Source organism: Sus scrofa, chromosome 6, assembly GCF_054392235.1.
Source record: "Sus scrofa isolate SSC_HxYL_T2T_F1_AM1 chromosome 6, Sscrofa_HxYL_maternal_Yorkshire_Landrace_v2.0, whole genome shotgun sequence".
Classification (NCBI taxonomy): domain Eukaryota; kingdom Metazoa; phylum Chordata; class Mammalia; order Artiodactyla; family Suidae; genus Sus; species Sus scrofa.
In genome coordinates, this window is record NC_139388.1 from 69,829,307 (window position 1) to 69,844,584 (window position 15,278).

The 15,278-nt window shown below is 59.8% G+C and overlaps 2 protein-coding genes across 10 annotated transcripts in view; one reads left to right on the plus strand and one right to left on the minus strand.

Moving 5' to 3' along the window:
• Positions 1-549, minus strand: part of CEP104 (centrosomal protein 104) — a 35,887-nt gene extending 35,338 nt beyond the window's left edge. For all 8 annotated transcript variants that reach the window (XM_021095230.2, XM_021095228.2, XM_084962626.1 and 5 more), the window contains exon 1: positions 344-549. The gene's annotated coding sequence lies outside the window, so the exon portion shown is untranslated. The remainder of the gene's footprint in view (positions 1-343) is intronic.
• A 197-nt stretch (positions 550-746) lies between these two features.
• On the plus strand, positions 747-13,662 carry DFFB (DNA fragmentation factor subunit beta). Of its 2 annotated transcripts, XM_021095232.2 has the most exons (7): positions 747-1,022; positions 3,115-3,241; positions 5,307-5,495; positions 6,630-6,709; positions 8,541-8,711; positions 9,779-9,879; positions 12,563-13,662. In XM_021095232.2, the coding sequence occupies exons 1-7, from the start codon at positions 900-902 to the stop codon at positions 12,795-12,797; spliced, it is 1,026 nt and encodes a 341-aa protein (XP_020950891.2). In that variant the 5' UTR covers positions 747-899; the 3' UTR covers positions 12,798-13,662. The 2 variants fall into 2 exon arrangements, with proteins under 2 accessions (XP_020950891.2, XP_084818768.1); XM_084962642.1 differs by lacking the exons at positions 747-1,022; positions 3,115-3,241; positions 5,307-5,495 and having other exon boundaries at positions 6,630-8,331.
• Positions 13,663-15,278: the final 1,616 nt, after the last annotated feature.

A 15,278-nucleotide genomic window follows, 5' to 3' on the forward strand; every position in this document is an offset into this window, starting at 1 on the left:
ATCCCCTTTCCTTAAAATGATTCTCGGTCAAGCAACTTCAAGGCTCCGCCGTACCCCGGAGCGGCCCCGAAACGTTAAAGGTTAAAGCGCCGGCTCGTCCCGCACCTCGCCGGCACAGAGTTGGTGTTGGGGTCGCCGTCCCGCACGGAGATCGCTCAACTCATCGTCGCCAAACTCGGGAACCGAGCGGGGGCGCCGCGGGCCGCCCGGGGCGCTGACGCAGCGCGCGGGCCGCGCCCACAGAGGCCCCGTCGCCCCCGGGCCCGGCCGCGCCACCGCCTGCACCTCCTCCCAGGACCCGCCGCCCATGGCCCGCCCGTCCGCCCCGACTCGCTCCGCTTACCTGTCAGGATGTCCGCACGACTCCAGGCTCTTCGCCGCTCCCGGTAGCGCCGCGTCCTCGACGGGGCTCAGGCGGCCCCTCCTCCGCCGCCCCCGGCCGGCCCGCACCCCGGAGCCGCAGCGGCGGTGGCGGCAGAAGAGCAACCCCGGAAGCCAGCGCCCAGTGCCCGGGCTGCGGCCGCCGCTCTCATGACAACCAGGCTGGCCCAGCCCGGCCTCCGCGCGTGCGCGACCCCGCCCTGCCGCGCCTGCGCACAAGGGAGGTGTAGCCCAACGCTCTCCCGGGCCTTCTGGGTAATGAAGTTTCCCGGGGGCCGCGCCTGCGCACAAGACGAGGTCTCCCCTTCGCTTCCCGGGCCTTCTGGACAATGAAGGCTCCCGGGGGCTGCGCATGCGTACAAGGCGGGATCAGCCGCCACATCCTCCGACCGTCTGGGTAATGTAGTTTCTGGAGGGATGCGCTCAGCCTTGATTTCCCCAGTCGTGGAGCCCACCTGAGCGGACCCCAGGCTGGGCCAGCCAAGCAGGTGCTGTCCGCGGGGCCAGAGGCTCTGAGGATGTCTGCGGTGTCCCGGAAACCCAAGACGTTCAAGCTGCGGGCCCTGCACAGCCAGAAGAAGTTTGGGGTGGCAGGCAGGAGCTGCGAGGAAGTGCTGCGGAAGGGGTGCCTCCACTTACAGGTTTCTCGGGGGTGGGGGGCTGGTGGGCTGCGGGGAGGACTTGGCTTGCACGCACCTCGGGAGGCGGGGAGCTGGGGTGCAGGGGGGCCTCTGCTTGGAGGCCCTCCTGGTTGAGTCGGGTGGCTGAGCGAGCCTGCTCGGAGCGCTCCTGGTGAGATGGGACAATGCCGACTTCTCCTGCACCGTCAGGCATGCCAGAGCCCAGGCTGCGGCGAGCCAGTGTATTCCCGAGTCCTGACAGTCGTTGGGAAGGGGACACTGTCCACATTCCACCGGCGAAGAAGCTGAGCCTGACCGCGGCCCATGGCCACGTGCCCAACCCGGTGCTTCTTACGCAGGGCTGTGGTGGAGTCCACCGACCGCCGTGGGAATCAGGCGCTAGCACCCTCATTTCACAGATGAGGAAACTGGCACCCAGCGGCTAAGCAACCGGCCTTATTCACTGAGGAACGGCTGGCATTTAATCCCAAGACTAGCTGCACCCAGAGCCTCTTAGCCCAGCTTCTGTGGGGGCGGGGGCTGCAGACAGGCGGAACTGGGGTCCTTTCAGGCTTCCGGCCGTCCTGCTGCTGCATCTCAGCGGAGGCCTGAGTGAGGTCTCTGTCCCAGCGCTCAGGTGCCCACCCACTTGGGAGAAATTTGGGGAGAATAAGAAGTGCTGCTTTCCTACCTCAGAACCAGGGAGTGGGGCAGACGTCTGGGCCCCGGAACCCCCATTTCCTGTGCTGTGGAGAAGGCCCCCCACTTCCTCCTCTGGCTCTGAAGCCAGTCAGAGCAGGGGGACTTGGTGGAGGGACCTGGGACACCTTCCCGCGTCTGACCGTGAGGCTTGCGGCAGCTCTGGCCTGAGATGCAGGGACCGGTCCCAGTCCTCGTGCACTAACTTTCTCTGGGGCACAGCCCCTTGGCCTCTCCCTCCCTCAGTTTCCCTTGGTGTGAAATGAAGGGTTTAGGCTCAGGGGCCTTTAAAGTCCCTTTGGGGAGTTCCTCTTGTAGCTCAGTGGGTTAAGGACCTGACGTTTTCTCTATGCAGATGTGGGTTCAATCCCTGGCCTCGCTCAGTGGGTTAAGGATTTGGCGTTGCTGTAAGCTGCAGCGTATGCTGCAGACATGGCTTGGATCCAGGGTTGCTGTGGCTGTGGGATAGGCTGAGGCTGCAGTTCCCTTGGACCCCTAGCCTGGGAACTTATATATGTCGCAACTGTGGATGTAAAAAGGAAAAAAAAAAAAAAAAAAAAAGCCCTTTGGCACTAATGTGCCATTGTTCTTACCCTTATTGTATTAATTTCCTCAGCTGGGTTTAGACCAGCACTGTGGTTGTGCGAGTGTGTCTGTGTGAGGTGGAGAGAGAGGGGAGGGGTTGCTATAAAAATTCATAAAACTGATGGGTCCTCAGCCTCAGCAAATTCACAGTCCCATGTGCTGGTCATCCTCCCGGAGACAAGCAGGGAGTCATCTTCAGTATGATGTTCACCTTAATTAATCATTACCCCTCCACGCCCCTGGGAGAAACGCCAGCAGTAGGCGCGGGTCCTGACACCTGCCACAGATGTGCCTCAATGACGGGGATGTGTTTACAGGCTTAGAGGAAGCAGTCAGGTGTCATTTTTGGAAAGAACCTTGGATGGAGGGTCTTTGAAAGGGTCGAAGTTGTGAATCCCATAAAGCAGTCACCGCCGTGACTGTATTTTCCTGACTCTCCATGTCTTAGAACGACCTACAAGAGGAGCCCTTGTTTTGTTTTGACATGCTCTGTTTGTGCAGACTGCATCTCGAGCATGCCTTTTTCTTTTTCCTTTTTGCAGCTGCACCTGCGGCGCATGGAAGTTCCCGGGCTAGGGGTCTAATAGGAGCTGCAGCTGCCAGCCATAGCCACAGCAATGTGTGATCGAGGCCAGGGATGGAACCTGCATCCTTATGGACAGTATATTGGATTCTTAACCCACTGAGCTGCAGTGGGACCTCCTTGAGTGATTCTTGAAAACGGAGTTCCTTCTTGTTCTCTGGGGTGGGGGGGCCTGCAGATGGGAGGGCTGCGGGCTGCCACCCCAAGAGTGGCAAATAAGCTTCCTGCTCTTGCCCTTCTCCTCAGCTCCCTGTGCCCGGCTCCCGCCTGTGCCTCTATGAGGACGGCACGGAGGTGACTGAAGATTACTTCTGGAGTATCCCCGATGACTCGGAGCTAGTGCTTCTCACCACGGGCCAGACCTGGCAGGGCTGTAAGAGCTGGGGACCTTGGAGGTGGGCGGGGAGGCTGGTGTGTCTTTGGAGGTGCAGAGGGCCTGCCTGGGGCTCCAGGGACCCACTCGTCCAGTTGGTTGTCCTGTGTGTCTTTTTTCCTTTGAGAACAGTTCCTTTAGGGGAATTCCCATTGTGGCGCGGTGGAAACAAATCCGACTGGTATCCATGGGGATGCGTGTTTGATCCCTGGCCTCGCTCAGTGGGTTAAGGATCTGGTGTTGCCATGAGCTGTGGTTTAGGTCACAGACGTGGCTCAGATCCTGCGTTGCTGTGGCTGTGGTGTAGGCTGGCAGCTGCAGCTATGATTGGACCCCTAGCCTGGGAACCTCCATATGCCGAGAGTGTGGCCCTAAAAAAAAAAGCAAAAGCAAAACAAGACAAATAAAACCCCACTTCCTATGGGAGTTCTTGCTGTGGTGCAATGGGATTGGAGGTGTCTCTGCAGCGCCGGGACGCAGGTTTGATCCCCAGCTGGGCACAGTGGGTTAAGGATCCGGCATTGCTGCAGGTGGCAGCTGCCATCCTGATCTGATCCCCGACCTGGGACTCTGTGTGCCAAGAGGCAGCTGAAAAAGAAAACAAAACAAAAAACCAAAAGAGCCCTCCAGAACAATTCCTTTAGTTTTATCTATGGTCATGTGAGGTTCCCTGGTAACCCTAAGGGCAGAAGGGAGGGCTTGGGGCCTGCCCGGTTTTGTGGGTACGGAGGAGCCAGAGAGAGGGGCTGCGAGTCGGCCGCTGCTGTGTTGGCGGGCGGCGGGGGAGGGGGGTGCTGCTGCTCAGGCTCCTGTTGGACCTTATTGGAGCGGGTGCTTGCGGATGTCCAGAGGTGCTTCTTTAGGGGGTTTTGAGTTGGATGACAAGTGCTATTTGGGCTGTAGGCAGGTGGCAAGGAGTCCCTCCACCCCTACCCCACCCCCAGCCTCTAGTGCCCTGAGAGGGAAGGGGGCTCTGAGGGCCTAAGGGGTCCCGCCGCCTCTGCGGAGAAGGCGGGGAGAGGCCTCAGGGCGCGCAGGTGTGGCCTGGCGCCTGGGTTGGGGCTCTGCTCTCAGCAGCCAAGCTGACACTGCTGCTGTGTGCTCTGGGAGGCCGGCAGCCTTCCTCTGCCTGCCCCAGCCTGTTTCCCACAGGCTCCTGGCGTTATTGCTGCTGCCTTCCTGGCTGGTGGGTGTGCCCTGGGGTCTGGATGTGCATGTCCCTCGGGGCTGAGGCTGCTGACCACCTTCTCCTGGGCTGATGGACCTTCCGTGTCTCTTGTCCACTGTCTAGTTGGATTTTTTTTTTACGGTCGAGAGTTTTCCCCTAACGTGTGCTGGGGATGAGTCTTTGTCAGATGCGTGGTTTGCACGTGTGGGCCTCCTGCTCTGCAGCTGGTTTTTTCATTCTCTGCGCAAGTTTTTAATTTCGATGAAGCCCCGCTCGTCCCCTTTCCCCTCCCGAGCACATGCTGTTGGCCTTTCGCCAAGCCCTAGGCCGGGAAGATGGTCTCCGTCCTTCCGCACCAGTTGCCATGACCGCCCGACTCGTCTTCCTTTCACTGGTTGATTTTTGGACGCCGGGCGCTCGCCCTGAAAGGACCGCGGGGCTGTGCTGCCTGCTCCTCCTGTGTGTCTGCACTTGTGTTTGGAGGACCTTGGGGAGCCTCAGCCCCCAGTGCTTGCTCAGAGGCTCACTGCTTCGGGCGGGTACAGAGTGGCCCCGGGAGCCAGCAGGACGGGGAAGGGGCCACCTGGAGGGTGACTCGAGGGAGGTCCCAGGATTGCGCTTGCGCTTGGAGGAGGGAAGGCCCAGGGGAAGAGCAGCAGCTCGCCCCCGTGGCTTTTGTTTTTCTGCATCGAATCCCCTCCCTCCCACCTGTCCTCACACCGCTGGGCTCACGGTCCCAGCCTCTCTGGCAGCTGCCATGGCGGGGTCTGCAGGTCCCAGGGGAGGAGGTTGGCGGGGTGGGGGCGTGGAGGGGGGTTTCTGGCCCCGGCAGCCCTGAGTCTCCCCAGGGCAGTGCTCTGAGAACTGGTGGCCTCTCTGTTCCCCCTCCGCTGACAGATGTGAGTGACATCAGCCACTTCCTGAGCGTGTTCCAGAAGCCGCACGCTGGGGTGATCCAGGCTGCCCGGCAGCTGCTGTCCGACGAGCGGGCCCCGCTGCGGCAGAAGCTCCTGGCCGACCTCCTGGGCACCGTCAGCGAGAACATCGCGGCCGAGACCAGGACCGAGGACCCGCCGTGGTTTGAAGGTGCCTGCTGGATTCGGATTCGGGCGGGGGCCGGGGAATGGGGGCGACTGGGAGGGGGCTGCGGGGGCGGTGAGGTCTCCTTCGAGCCAACTCGAAGGCCGAAGGGGTCTCCGTTTCCAAGATCCAAAAGCTCCCCAAGCACAGAGCCCGAGTCCAGGCAGCCCTGAGACTGGCTGTTTATCTTTATTTATTTATCAGCTGTGGGGAAGGAGGCATGACGTAAAATTGACTCTCCACCATTTCTAAGCATCGCGTTCCCCAGCATTAAATTGATTTACGTTGTTGTGCAGCCGTCGCCCCATCTGTCCTCAGATTTTCTCATCTGTCCCCAAACAGAAACTCGGTCTCCCTTAAATACTCCCTGCCCTTCCCCCCCACCCCGCCCCCAGCCTCCTTCAGTCTCAGTGCACCTGATCCTCCAGGGAGCTCGCAGGTGCGGGATGGTACCGTTGTTGCGGTCTTTGTGCCTGGCGTGCTTCACTAAGCATGATGTCGTCCTGGTTCCTCTGTGTGGTAGCAGGTGTCAGGATTCTGTCCCTTTTTTTTTCTCTTTTTAGGGCATATGGAAGTTCCCAGGCTAGGGGTCGAATTGGAGCTGTAGCTGCCCGCCTGCGCCACAGCCACAGCCACGCCAGATCTGGCTGCGTCTGCAAGCTACACCGCACGTCACGGCAATGGGGAATCCTTAACCCACTGATCGAGGCCAGGGATTGAACCCGCATCCTCATGGATCCTAGTCGGTTTCATCACGGCTGAGCCACAACGGGAACTCCGAGGGTTCTGTCCCTTTTTAAGGCTGAGACTCCATCACGTGGAAGGACCATGTCTCCTTTCCCCATCACTCGAGCTGCTCCCCGCTTTGGACCCGCCTTTTAGGCCAGGCAGAGGCAGCCCTGAGAGACCACAGCCCTCTTGGAAAAAGGGCTGAAGGGCCGGAGGGCAGAAGCCCCTCGGGGGGGCCTTTGAGATGCTCCGAGCTGGTGGCCCAGACTCCCCCGCAGAGGAACGCCGTCCAGGCTCAGGCAGGTCCTGTCAGAGCATCTCCAGGTGGAGCAGAGCTGTCCGGCCTTCACGCTCCCCGCCCCGGGCAACTTGCACCCTGGGCTCCACGCCTTGTCTCTCTCCTCCCGGCAGGTCTGGAGGCCCGATTTAGGAGTAAGTCTGCCTACCTGAGGTACAGCTGCGAGAGCCGGATCCGAAGCTACCTGAGAGAGGTGCGTCTGCACCGACGCCAGCTGTGCCAGGCGGGTTTAGGAAGCCAGCTCGGCTGTCAGAACTCCACCCCCAGGGTGGGCATGGATGTCGGTGGAGTTTGTGGGCTGGTGTGGGTGCTGGTGCTGATGCAGGTTTAGGTGTGGGGCAGGTGCTGTATAGGTGTGGCTGCTGGTGTAGGTGGTGGTGCGGGTGCTGCTGTGGATGCAGGTGTAGGTGCAAGTGCAGGTGTGGGTGCAGGTGCTGATGTCGGTGTGGGTGCAGATGTCAGTGGAGATGCTTGTGTCGGTGTGGGGTGGGGGTGGGTGCAGGTGTGGCGGCAGATGGACGTGAGCCAGCAGTGGGCTGCTTGCCCCGCGCGAGCTCCCCTAGTGCCCCTCTCGCTCGGGAGGGGGCGGACTTGCAGCTTTTGTCTCCCTCTGCTTTGCATGACCCCTCCCTCGGGTGGTGACCTGAACTCATCTTGAAACGTCTTCAGCTGCCTGGCGTCAGTTTCAACTTGAACTCTGTTCACCGTTCTGCCCATGGATGACCTTGTGGCGGGGGCGGGGGCGGTCCCCTTTCTGTCCCAGTGCTGCCGTTGGCTTTCCCCTCTGCACACTGACCTCTGAGAAGCACGGAAAGGGCTCCCATTGTGGGTCTGGGCTCTGCCTCGGTGGGCTCCCTTCCGGGGGGGCATGAGAAGCAGGTCGATGTAGACTTAGAGCCGAAAGGCTCCCAGTGGGAACACTCTTCACCTCTCAGAAGTGGGTCCTCAGGCCGCGTGCTCGGTTCTGCTCCCTTTCAGCAAAGAGGTGGCCGTGGCTGGCAGGGGACAGCGGGGTGGCTGTGGAGGGGCTGGCGCCTGCGGTGCCTCAGGAGAATGTCACCCCGGGGCCCCGCGAGGCCAGAGCCCGGCGGCTCCTTTCCAGCCTTCACAGGAGGACAGGCAGAGGGGGTGGCACGCTGGGTCCCCGGTCTCTGTGCTCTGTGTCAGCCCCTCGCAGAACGAGTGTTGGAGCCTGGGGTGCCCGTGGGCTTCGCATCTTTCCCGATGTTCTCGCCCCTGTGCTGCGTGGTTGCACGTCGGCCATGGGGCGTCTTGTTCCGCCCACTGCACCCCCCTCTGCCACCCCTTGACTCTGCCCCGGCCGGTATCGGGACTGACATTTATTGTGGTGCTGCAGAAGTGCCCCCGTGCTCCCCTGAGGTCCTGCCACCCAGAAGGCAGCCTCAGGCCTGGGGTGTGTGTGGGGCCCTGGCCTGGCCCGGCTCCCCCATCCTCTGTCCCCCAGCTCTGCCTGCTCCTGGCCGCCCTCGGGCTCCTTCCGTGCTGGCTGCCAGGCCTCTCCTGGGCATCATTCTCAGACTCTACTGAGAGCCAGCTCTTCACCCTGGGGGCAGTGTGCTGCCGTGTTGTCACTCCCTCTGGGCCAGGTGGCCACCTCGCTCCTACCCAGTGCCCGTGGGCCCAGGGGTGCCCACGGGGCTAATCTCCACCTATGCCCTGGTGGGCGGGGCGGGAGGTGGGCGGGGGACAATGAGGCAGCGGTCGTGCCTCACCTGCCACTCTCTCTCCAGTTCCTGCTGCAAAGCCGTGGGGAGCACTTGCGAGACCGGGCAGCCAGGAAGCCTGGAGCTGGAGGTTGTTATCTGTCTGAGCTCAGACCCCGACCTCAGGGCCTCACCAGGACCCCAGGGGGCAGCGTCCAGACCCCTCTCCCCGACCTCAGGGCCGGGCTGGGACCCCAGCAGGAGCATCTCCAGAGGCCATGATGTTGAATGGACCGGGAGCCCGGCTGTGGGTTTCGGGGCGTGGGGCCAGCACTCAGGGATGTCCCTTGCTTCCTCCAGGTGACCTCATGCGCCTCCTTGGTCAGTGTGGCAGCTCGGGAGGAGTACCTGCAGGTCGTGGGTGCCATGTGCCAGGAGCTCCAGGCCGCACGGTACAACGGCAGCTACTTTGACCGGGGGGCTAAGGCAGGCCGCCGGCTCTGCACGCCCGAAGGCTGGTTCTCCTGCCAGGTGAGCCTCCAGGCGCCCCTCAAAGGCCTCCGAGGTGGGGCAGCCCTCGCGTGTCAGCCCAGTTGGGGCGAGGGGAGGGGCAGCTTGGCCAGTGGTTCCCAGGCTTTGGTGGCGTTGGAACCCGTGGGGGGCTGGTGAAGGACGCTGGGCCCCACGCGGGGCTTCTGTTCCAGCAGCTCCGGGCTTGCCCCTGAGAGTCTGCATTTCTGACCCATTCCCAGACGAGGCTGCGGCTGGTGCCGGGGTGCTGAGGGGGAGGGAGGACCCAGGCGCTCGCTCAGGAGCAGAGGCCCCCCGGGGTCAGAGGGGGCTGGATGGTTGGGGTGGGCTGATGGGTGTCTTGTCCCCTGGGTGAGCCTCCAGATGAGGTCGCCAGGTTTCTGGGTGGCTGGACTTGACATTTCGGGCCTGGGCTGAGTTTGGTGCCTTGGTGAGTTGACAGCAGCTGGAAGCAGCATCCTGAGCTGTGGAGGCGGCCGAAGGGGTGCCTCCCGCTGTTTATAAGCTGTGCTTGCCTGTCCAGTGAAAACCCTCCTGCCACGGAGGGGGCGCCTCTGCCTGGGCAACCCCTTCCAAGAGGGTGGAGGCCTGGCCATCCAGACGCTGCTCCTTCCCAGCTGACTGCATGTCATGCCTCACGTGACCTCTGGCCCCTGGGGAGCGTGACCTGAGCCCGCGGTGTGTGGGGGGCAGACAGAGCCTTCACCCCGGCCTGGGCGGCTCTGGGTCAAAGACCTGTAATCAAGTGGGGTGGGGGCTTCCTGCAGGGAGGCTGCGAAGGCCCTTGGGGGTGGGTGGGGCCTGTGGTGGAGCTGGGGGCTTTGGGGGGGGCGGTGATGCTTTAGCATGAACCCGCTGCCCAGCCTGTACAGGTAATGGAAATGCTGGGGAGCCCTGGAGGGGCAGAGGGGGGGCTGGTCGTGCCCGCCACCCGCTGGGCATGGGCTGTGATTCCTGCGGGGAGGGTGATGGCAGTGGCTCGGGGAGGCTGGGGATGCAGGGGTGCACGGAAGGAGGCTGGCGTCCTGGGCAGTGGAAGGGCTGACGTGTCCCCTCCGTCTGCCCAGGGTCCTTTCGACACGGACGACTGTGCCTCCAGACACTCCATCAACCCCTACGGGAACAGGGAGAGCCGCATCCTCTTCAGCACCTGGAACCTGGACCACATGTGAGTGCGCGGGGCTGAGGGCCATGGCCACAGGCCCGGGGGGCGCCCCCGGCCCAGCCCGGCTGTCCTTGTTCCCCACGCCCCCACTCACGGGTTAGGCACCCACGGAAGTCAGGGGGTGGGGGGTGCGTGTGCCTCCTCCCCTCACCGGCGTGGTGGGCTCTGATCCCCGTCCACACATGCTCGGCCCTGCGTGTTGCACCGCCAGCTCCCATCTGAGGGCGGGGTCGGTGGTCGGCACCTCACAGGTGCTGCCCTGTGGGTCCCGTGCCTCGTCCAGGATGCGGGACCTCTGCCTTATGGCTCATAGGGCATTTCCTGCTTCAACCAGGTGAGCAAAAGTCTTGGCCAGCAGGATCGTGTTATGTGTATATTAACTCACCCTTGAAAAAGAGCAGAAGCAGAAAGTTTTATTATTGTAACTGAGATGCTTCTCTTTTTAAAAAAGTTTTATCAGAGTAGAGTTGATTTACAAAGTTGTGTGATTTGCAAGTGCCCAGCAAAGTGAATCAGTTATGCATATACATGTATCCATTCTTTTTCAGATTCTTTCCCCATATAGGTTATTACACAGTATCTGAGATGCTTCTCTTTCTTTTTTCAGATTTTTTTTATTACTCAATGAATTCTATTCCCTTTATAGGTGCATAATGATCATCACAACCCAATTTCATAGCACTTCCATCCCAAACCCCCAGCCCATTCCCTCACCCCACACTGTCTCCTTTGGAAACCATGGGTTTTTCAAAGTCTGAGTCAGTGTCTGTTCTGCAAAGAAGTTCATTGTGGAGTTCCCATCGTGGCGCAGTGGTTAACAAATCCAACTAGTATCCATCCATGAGGTTGTGGGTTCGATCCCTGGCCTTGCTCAGTGGGTTAAGGATCTGGCGTTGCTGCGAGCTGTGGTGTAGGTTGCAGACACGGCTTGGAGCCCTCATTGCTGTGGCTGTGGTGTAGGCCAGTGGCTATGGCTCTGATTAGACCCCTAGCCTGGGAATCTCTATATGCCGCGGGAGCGCCTCTAGAAAAGGCAAAAAAAGACACACACACACACACACACACACAAAGAAGTTCATTGTGCCCTTTTTTTAGATTCCACATGTAAGTGAGAGCATTTGATGTTGGTGTCTCACTGTCTGACGGACTTCACTTAGCATGGTAATTTCTAGGTCCATCCATGTTGCTGCAAATGCCGTTATTTCTCTCCTTTTAATGGCTGAGTCATATTCCATTGTGTATATGTACCACATCTTCTTGATCCACTCCTCTGTTGATGGACATTTAGGTTGTTTCCATGTCTTGGCTATTGCAAATAGTGCTACAGTGAACACTGGAGTACATGTGTCTTGTTGAGTCATGGTTTTCTCTGGATGGATGCCCAGGAGTGGGATTGCTGGATCAGATGGTAGTTCTATTTTGAGTTTTCTAGGAATCTCCATACTGTTTTCCACAATGGTTGCACCAATTTACATTCCCACCAGCAGTGTACTAGGGTTCCCTTTTCTCCACACCCTCTCCAGCACTTATTGTTTGTAGACTTTTTGATGATGGCCATTCTGGCTGGTGTAAGGTGGTACCTCATCGTGGTTTTGATTTGCATTTCTCTAAAAATGAGTGGACATCTTTTCATGTGTTTTTTGGCCATCTGTATGTCTTTGGAGAATTGTCTGTTTAGGTCTTCTGCCCATTTTTTGATGGGGTTGTTTTTTTGGTATGGAGCTGCAGAAGGTGTTTGTAAATTTTGGAGATTAATCCCTTGTCAGTTGATTCATTTGCAAAGATTTTCTCCCATTCGGTGGGTTGTCTTTTTGTTTCGTTTAGGGTTTCCTTTGCTGTGCAGAAACTTTGAAGTTTAATTTGGTGCCATTTGTTTATTTTTGTTTTCACTGTCATGACTCTAAGAGTCTGCTTTCATTATTATTTTTATTTCATCCTTTGGTCTCAGATGGCTACTCACTGTAACTCAGCCTTTCTCTGCGTTTTGGGGCCGGGCCCATGGACACCAGCCCTGTGAGCTACGGGGTCTCCAGTTCCACCGTCAGCTCATAAACTTTTCCACTTGTTACTGTGAGGGCTTTGGATCTGTTGTTTATAAGTGAAACCACTTTACACAAAGTGATGTCACAGTTATTTTAAGTGGACACACGTATATGCATCTAGACGTCCAAGATGGGGCTTGGCAAGTTCCCGTTGTGGCTCAGTGGTAACGAACCCTAGTATCCGTGAGGACATGCGTTCGATCTCTGCCCTCACTCAGTGTCGCTGTGGCTGTGGCGTAGGCCTGTGGCTTCGCTCTGATTTGACCCCTGGCCCCGGGACCTTCCATGTCATGTGAAAGTGGCCAGGTTGCTCGCATCGGGCTGGCCAGCCTGGAGGTGGGGGTGCAGACACCTTCAGCCCGTCTGTGGAGGGGTGTCCAGGTGCTTGTCCAGTGGCAGCCAGATGAGCCCTGTCCCTGCGCCCTCCCTGCTGGCTGGGACGTTCTGTGTGGTCCCTCGGTCCCTCGGGAGGTCTGAACCGCTCCCCTGTCCTCCCTGGAAGCAAGCAAACTAAGGTTTACGTCTCAGCTGAGGGGAAATGTATTCAGCCCAGTGTCTCTGCGTTTCGATGGACGGCTCGGCTTGGCCCAGCAGGTGCCGTGGAGGTGGCGGCAGAGAATAACGTCCTTGACCTTGCTTTGCAGAATAGAGAAGAAGCGCACAGTGGTCCCCACGCTGGCTGCAGCCGTCGGCGACACAGAGGGGAGGGTGGTGGACTGGAAGTACTTCTACAGCCTGCTCTTCACCTTGGACAACCTCAAGCTGGTCCATGTCGCCTGCCACAAGAAGACCACGCACAGACTCCGCTGTGACCCCAGCAGGATCTACCGCGCCCAGGCGGTGCCCAGGAGGAAGCGGCCCATTTGCCGGCGCCGGTGACGTGGCCCTGGGCAGCACGTGCCACCTTCTGACAGGTGCTGCTTTTTTTGGCCACTGGAAAAAAAAACCTTGAAAAAGGCTTCCCACAAATTCTGGTTTCGGCAGCTTTCTGCCGCTGTTTTCTGCACCCCTGCGAGCCCAGGGGACAAGTCTGGTGGCTCCCGGGACGCCCGGGGTCAGGAGCAGCCTGGCCCCTGTGTGCATGGGTGTAGTGTCCTCGCTCAGGAGGCTCCCAGGCTTCGGGGACTTGTGTGTTTCGGCCCCAGCCCCGCTGGGCCTCCACTCCCAGGCAAAGGCCTCTCCTCAACGCTCCGAAGAGTTGTGACCCTTTTGGGGTAAAATACAAGGATGTTCGCTGCTGTATTGTTTATAACAGCAAAAAGCGGGACAACCTCCCTCTGTCTGTCCAGGGGAACGGCCGATGGTGGCTGAACTATGGGAAACTGCTGTGCGTGTGGGTTGAAGGTGGCCAGTTGTCATTAATTTCTGGATTCAGTCCTACATCTATGCCATGCAGAACTCTGTAACAGTTTCAGGCATTTAGGTGAGAACTGGGGAGCCCACTGTTAGGGGCACAAGGCAGGCAGCTGGGCCAGGCCAGGGTGATCCAGGTGTCTGTCACACGTACGTGCTGTTGGTGCAGAGACAGGAGGGGGTGCCCCGTGTGGGAACAGCAGGCACGGGGGTGGGGGGTGCGGCATGACTGGATTATAAAGGATCATTTTCTCAATCATGCATTTTATACTACTTGAAGTTTCTGAAATGAGCATTTCATAATTTAAAAAATTAAAGTCATATTTTGTCATAGTTGAATTTTTGCCTTTATTGTGTAATCACAATAAGCAATAAAAAATTTTAAAACACAGACATGTCAAAAAAGTTTTCACTCATGGAGAATGACGAAAAAAGGGGTCAGCGCGTTTAAAAAATTGACCCAAGTTACATTTTCCTCACTGAGGTGCCAGTCCCGTGGGGGTGTGAGAAGTGCGGCCTCAGTTCCTGGAAGCGGGGAGGGGGAGGCCGGACGCCAGGATGTGGACAGGTCCGGTCTGTGCAGCAGGGAGGAGGGCCCAGACCCCGGCTGCTCCCTCGGGCCCGGCACTGCCAGGCCGGGGCGGGCTGTCCGCTCTCCCTGCTGAGGGGCTTCCTGGCCTGTTTTTTGAGGGTGGCTCAGCAGAGGTGTGCTAAGACCCCCCAAGCCCCCGGAAGGGCGCGGGGACCCCCTCTGGTCACGTAGGCTTGCTGCCCGGGCACCAGGGCCGCCCTGGGAGCCCAGCCCTCAGGCTCCTGTCCACCTCCCTCCTCGCTCTCGTCTGCGGGAGGCGGAGGCCGGGTCTCCCCAAGGCCCTCCCTTGGGTGCTGGGGGACTGTGGTAGGTGAAAGAGGCCCCGGTCAGGAGACTGTCCCCCAGGCCCGGGCAGGTAGCGGACCCTCTGCAGAGTTCGTCTGCCATCTGGCCTTTTTCCACAAGATGGGGAAGAGTCTAGGTCCTGGGGGTGGCGAGTCGCATGCTCAGTGGGTGAAGACCCGATGTGAGGCCCGGGAGGGGGTGGCCTGCTGCTGGAAGGTGCTGGTGTGGGAACGCACTTCCAAGGAACGCCGGGGTGACCCCCGGGCTGCGCCGGGCTCTGCTCAGCTGGCGAGGCCGTGACCAGCACTTCCCGTGTCCCCACGTCCTGGTCCTGCAGCTGTGGGCCCTGCAGGGAGCTGATGAGGGGAGGGTGTGATGGGGTGAGGACAGAGACCACCTCAGCAGAGGGCGGCCTGAAGAGGAAGCCAGGGCCAGAGAGGTCCTGAGAGGCCACGGTGGCCTGGGGGGTGTGTGGGGAAGACCCCTGGGGCCAGGGAAGTCCTGGGTTTCAACCCCCAGATTTAGGGTGGGGCTGCCCGGTCCGAGAAAGGCCTGTCTCCAAACGGCCTTGACCCATGGGGCTCCCAGCCCTGGGCACCGTGGGGAGGTCTCTGCACAGCCCAGACCCCCGGCCTCGAGTAGCAGTGACCCAGGTGGGGAGGCTGGGGTCCGAGGAGCCATGGCCCTCAGGTGGGCGGGCTGCGTGCCTGAGGCCATGCAGAGATGGACCCTGGCTGCTCGGTGGGGGGAGTGTCCCCGTGTGACTCCTAGAGGGAGATGCCAGAGGCTGGCACAGGGTTCCTCCTGGACCACGAGAGTAACGACTGGGCCCAGTCCCTGGAGTTCCGTGACTTCGAGCCCAAGGCGGGCCTGGGTCCCCGCACAGGTGTCGGCAGGGGCCCGGGACCCTCACAGAATATGCCTGTCACGCTGTGAAGACATCACAGTAAATGCTTCCGAAACCTCGCATCTGTCACACGGCCCGGCGGGTCTGGGGTTCATTCCAAACGCTGGCAGACGGCCGGGGCAGAGGTGTCCTCAGAGCCCTCACAGTTTGAGCAATTTCAACACACGTTTTATATACATACATCTGGCCGCGCCCACGGCATACGGATGCTCCTGGGTCTGGG

Excerpts from the sequence above, each read along its gene's own strand:
- DFFB (XM_021095232.2), top strand. The coding sequence starts at position 900 with ATGTCTGCGGTGTCCCGGAAACCCAAGACGTTCAAGCTGCGGGCCCTG. Across the intron at positions 1,023-3,114 it reads AGGGGTGCCTCCACTTACAG|CTCCCTGTGCCCGGCTCCCG; the intron begins GTTTCTCGGGGG and ends CCTTCTCCTCAG. Across the intron at positions 3,242-5,306 it reads GGGCCAGACCTGGCAGGGCT|ATGTGAGTGACATCAGCCAC; the intron begins GTAAGAGCTGGG and ends CTCCGCTGACAG.